The sequence below is a fragment of the Trichechus manatus genome, unplaced genomic scaffold (assembly GCF_000243295.1).
Source record: "Trichechus manatus latirostris isolate Lorelei unplaced genomic scaffold, TriManLat1.0 scaffold00112, whole genome shotgun sequence".
Taxonomy (NCBI): Eukaryota; Metazoa; Chordata; class Mammalia; order Sirenia; family Trichechidae; genus Trichechus; species Trichechus manatus.
Window position 1 is genome coordinate 4040233 of NW_004444048.1, and position 3899 is coordinate 4044131.

The window sequence follows — 3899 nt, forward strand, 5'->3', positions numbered from 1 at the left end:
TTTACACAACTTTTGAAAAAATCTCAGGTGATGGGCAGTAACCAAAGCTATGGCCTGTATGGCCTGTAACAGAGAACTAAATGAAAAATATTCACAATGAAAGGAACTAAAACTTCAATCCTGATTTATATAGTGAGTAAAATCTAGTCTAGTGCCTTAAAAATGTACTGAAGTTTAGCTCTTTGGGGAAAAAGACCATCTATCATTTCAATATAAAGTTTGCCGAGAAATATATGTATGTAAAATTAATCAGTATAATACTATACTTATAAAAGCATTATTGACTTGATTCATACTTGTCTGAAACTGGAAAATCATATATACTGTGAAGCATTTTAGCTAAAACTTCAACATTGCAGGTATAGAAGCCTCCTTACTGAATTATAACTCCAGTCTTTTAATTCATTAAAATAAATCAATGACCAAAGCAACGTTTCAGAAGTAATGTAGATAATAGCATTTCTGATCTCACTAATTTTTTCTTATTATCATGCTAGTGCAGAGACATTTGGACTCAATAACTGACTTATAAAATCTGGTCCAACCCTAAGATTTTATTATTGTACCAGAATTATAAAAATGCTAAAACATTTCATTAACCTCTACTTTACTCTGAACCTTTTTGGTTTTAAAACCAATCTTATTACAATTATGACATTAAAATATAACTCAAAATAACTGAAATAGTATTTTTTCCAATCATTCAGTTTAGATGTATAGAATATTTTTCTAAAGTTTAATAAATCACAATGTTCAAAAAAATCCTACATAAGTTTCTAATGTTAATTTTTGTTTGCTTCCATTGTTCCTCTAGTTTATTACTGAAGATTCATGAATGTTGCTCAATCAAATTCAGTTTATTTGGTCCAAGATGTTGCAATGGGAGATTCACTGAGGGATTCAGGAGCCCTGGCCTTTACTGCTGGCTCTAGGTAGCCGTGTGACCTTGGGAAGATACTTAGTATCTCTGGGCTTCATTTTCCCCATACTATAAAATGCAGTGTTCCCGAGGAGCTGATCTCCAAGGTTCCTTCTGGCTCCATATTCTATGACTTGCAGTTTGGTTACCACGAAGTCAGCAGAGGGAGCACTTTTCTGTGTGTCCTATAAATACTGATGTATCATTTAAACATCTTTCAAAAATCAAGGGGGCTGTGAAGAAAATTATTGACACTAAGAATTGACAATTGTTCAGTTTGTGTGAAATCACATATTTGATTATAAGTTTAAGAAAGTAGTCTAGAAATTATTTCTGTTCCTTGAATTCTATATATAAAGTCCCCTAACACAGTTATTCGATAAACATTAAGAAGCTAAAATATACTTAGAAATTAAGCACTCCTGTATGGTAGGGTATTTATATGAGACCCAGGGAAAGAGATACACCAGGTTATAAAACATAGTCTATCTGATATCATAGATGAAAAGTGAAAACTTCCTCAATCATAAAAATGTTAGCAAATTGGGTCTGACATAAACAAACCACACAAGTGATTGATAGGTTTTTCTTTCGCACTTTTCATTTAGATACATTGGGAACAAGCAGGTAGACAAAGCCAAATCTGGAGGCTTGAATCTGGAGGCTCGAAAGAGATTGTAAACATGTGGTATCAAGCCAATGACAAACTTGTATATCTGAAAAACTTAATGACTTTCACCCCTGTAGTCAGATATCTTAAAACTAATTGAACATCCATTATGTCTTTTTAATTATTAGACAATCTCATATCGTATATTAAAGTTTTTATTCCTTAGTAAGAACTTTTAAATCACAAAATAGTGTGGAAATATTTAGGTAATAGAATTTATGAAGTGCTGAAAATACTAGAATATAAAGATAATTTCTAGTCTATCATCACATACTAAACTTTTCTAAACCAGCTGATTTCTTGCAGACAATATTTATTTATTTTTTAATAATTTAAGACAGCATAAGCTTGTACCAAGCATAAGCATTATAACAAAAGTGCAACTTTTCAGCAAATCTTCCCCAAAAGATATTGTAACTCAAAATATCATTAGCACATATTTTCTCCCTACAAAAATAGCATGTCAGACATTAACTGGATGTATTAACAACTATGTACATAAGAGCCACCTTGTAGGCTAAGAGTTTAACGTTGTTTAAACACAGCGTTTGAGGCAAACAGTAGCAACAGCAGCAGCAAATGCACCAAACTGACTAAAAGACCCAGATATTTTCTTCACTCATAGTCAGACTGTTGTGTCTCACCCCTTACATAACATTCAAGTGAGATTTCTCACAGTGCTACCTTGGCAACAAACTAAAAATATCTAGACAAGGTCTTGGTTTAAGCCTTATTAAAAAAAATCTTTCTTTGTGATTATCTGGTATCTGGTTTGGTCTCCAGAAAATACATAGACTTAGAGATAGGAAGGCCTCAGAGGGCTTTATCCCACATCTTTACATTTCCAGTCAAAACAGACCAGTTTAACTCTTTCCTCCATTTCTGTGACTTAAAAGAATATAGGATAAATCCGTTTGAACTTATCTTTTTAAGTTCAGTGCACATTCATATTTTTACAGCAATATTACAACAAATTACGAACATAATGAATTAAATAATAACAGGGTGGGGACAGATGCACTTGATATATATGTATATATACACACACATATATGTATATACATGTATACACATATACATACATATCATGACTAGGAGGAAATTAAGATGAGCCAACTGAGTCATGGTGCATTTATCAATAAAATCCTAACAAATGTACTAAGAAATATTCTGGCCTTCTTCCTCCATCTCCTTCCCTTAGTTTTGACGATGGCCCAACTCTGCCTATTTTAACAAGTACAAGTTATTAAGAGATACCATTTAAACCCCTTCAGAATAGGTTGCAATCTAAGCAACCGCAGCCTCACTTCTTCCTCTTTGAAAAATACATGCCTTTAAAAAAACTGAACATTAAAAAATACTGAAGAGTAAATTTAATTCTAAAAGATCCTCATTCTGTTTGTGGTAAACCTCCTAACACAGGCAGGGCAGCTTTGAGATCTAGGCAGATAATAACTCCCTGCCGTCGGTTGTCAAGCCTCTGAACACCCTTTCGTCTACCCTGGTTCAGTGAGCTCACCCACAGAGGGGGGACCCTGATGACTTTCTCTAGAATTAGGTTCTACATTTTTAAAAATAATAAAACATGGCCGAAAAGGAAGCCAAACTTACTTCGGAGGATTCTTTAAAGAAAAAAAGAGTATGTATTGCAGAGGATCTTTTACAGCCGGTGGGGGAAGAAAGGGATGTTGGTGTGTGGAGGGTGGGGTAGTGAGGGATAAGCGAAACAGAAACTCCAATGTACAAAAAACACCTGTTTTTTTTTTTTTTTTAAAAAAAAGCCTGTCGTGCAACTATTACACTTCCTTCCTTAAAAACGTTAAGCGTGTTTTATTATTATTAATATTATTCCGCTTGACCTCGTCCTTTCTAAGAACGCTGCGCAAGGATTCAGGGGGTTTCCTTTCTTGGCTGCGAGGGATCTTCCTGAGCAGAGCTCTCCAGTTTCCCCGGCTCGCGGGGTGCGGCGAAGGGCAGGTGGGTGCGGCCGTGCGGGTGTTGGGGGTGCAGCGCCCCTGGGGGCGCCACTTCGTGCGGCAGGAGGGTCGCGGCGGCTGCGCCCGTCTTCTCGGGAGGGGGCGACAACACCGAGGACAGGCAAGGGAAGGCGGCGGCGGCGGCCGCCGCCGCCGGGGCGGGGATGCCGGGGTACAGAAGCGGGAACGGGGCGGTGGCTGCCGGATACAGGTACTTCTCCAGGCCGCTCTTGTCCAGGAAGGGCTGCATGTAAGCGGCGGCCGCCGAGGGCGAGAGGAAGTAGAAGGGCAGGCAGAAGGGGGCCGCCGCGGCCGCGGGCTGCGCGAAGGGCGC

General features: G+C 38.0%; 2 protein-coding genes across 4 annotated transcripts in view; one reads left to right on the forward strand and one right to left on the reverse strand.

Annotated features, from left to right (window-relative positions):
- Positions 1-3383: 3383 nt before the first annotated feature.
- BHLHE41 (basic helix-loop-helix family member e41) overlaps positions 3384-3899 on the reverse strand; it is a 2905-nt gene continuing 2389 nt past the window's right edge. The window contains 1 exon segment of the mRNA XM_023738024.1: positions 3384-3899. This exon segment is cut by the window's right edge and continues 151 nt beyond it. Coding sequence (XP_023593792.1) covers positions 3480-3899 — 420 coding nt within the window. The 3' untranslated portion in view covers positions 3384-3479.
- SSPN (sarcospan) overlaps positions 3461-3899 on the forward strand; it is a 156249-nt gene continuing 155810 nt past the window's right edge. For 2 of the 3 annotated variants that reach the window (XR_002825202.1, XM_023738025.1), the window contains exon 1: positions 3461-3566. The gene's annotated coding sequence lies outside the window, so the exon portion shown is untranslated. The remainder of the gene's footprint in view (positions 3567-3899) is intronic. The other variant, XM_023738028.1, reaches the window with a different exon arrangement.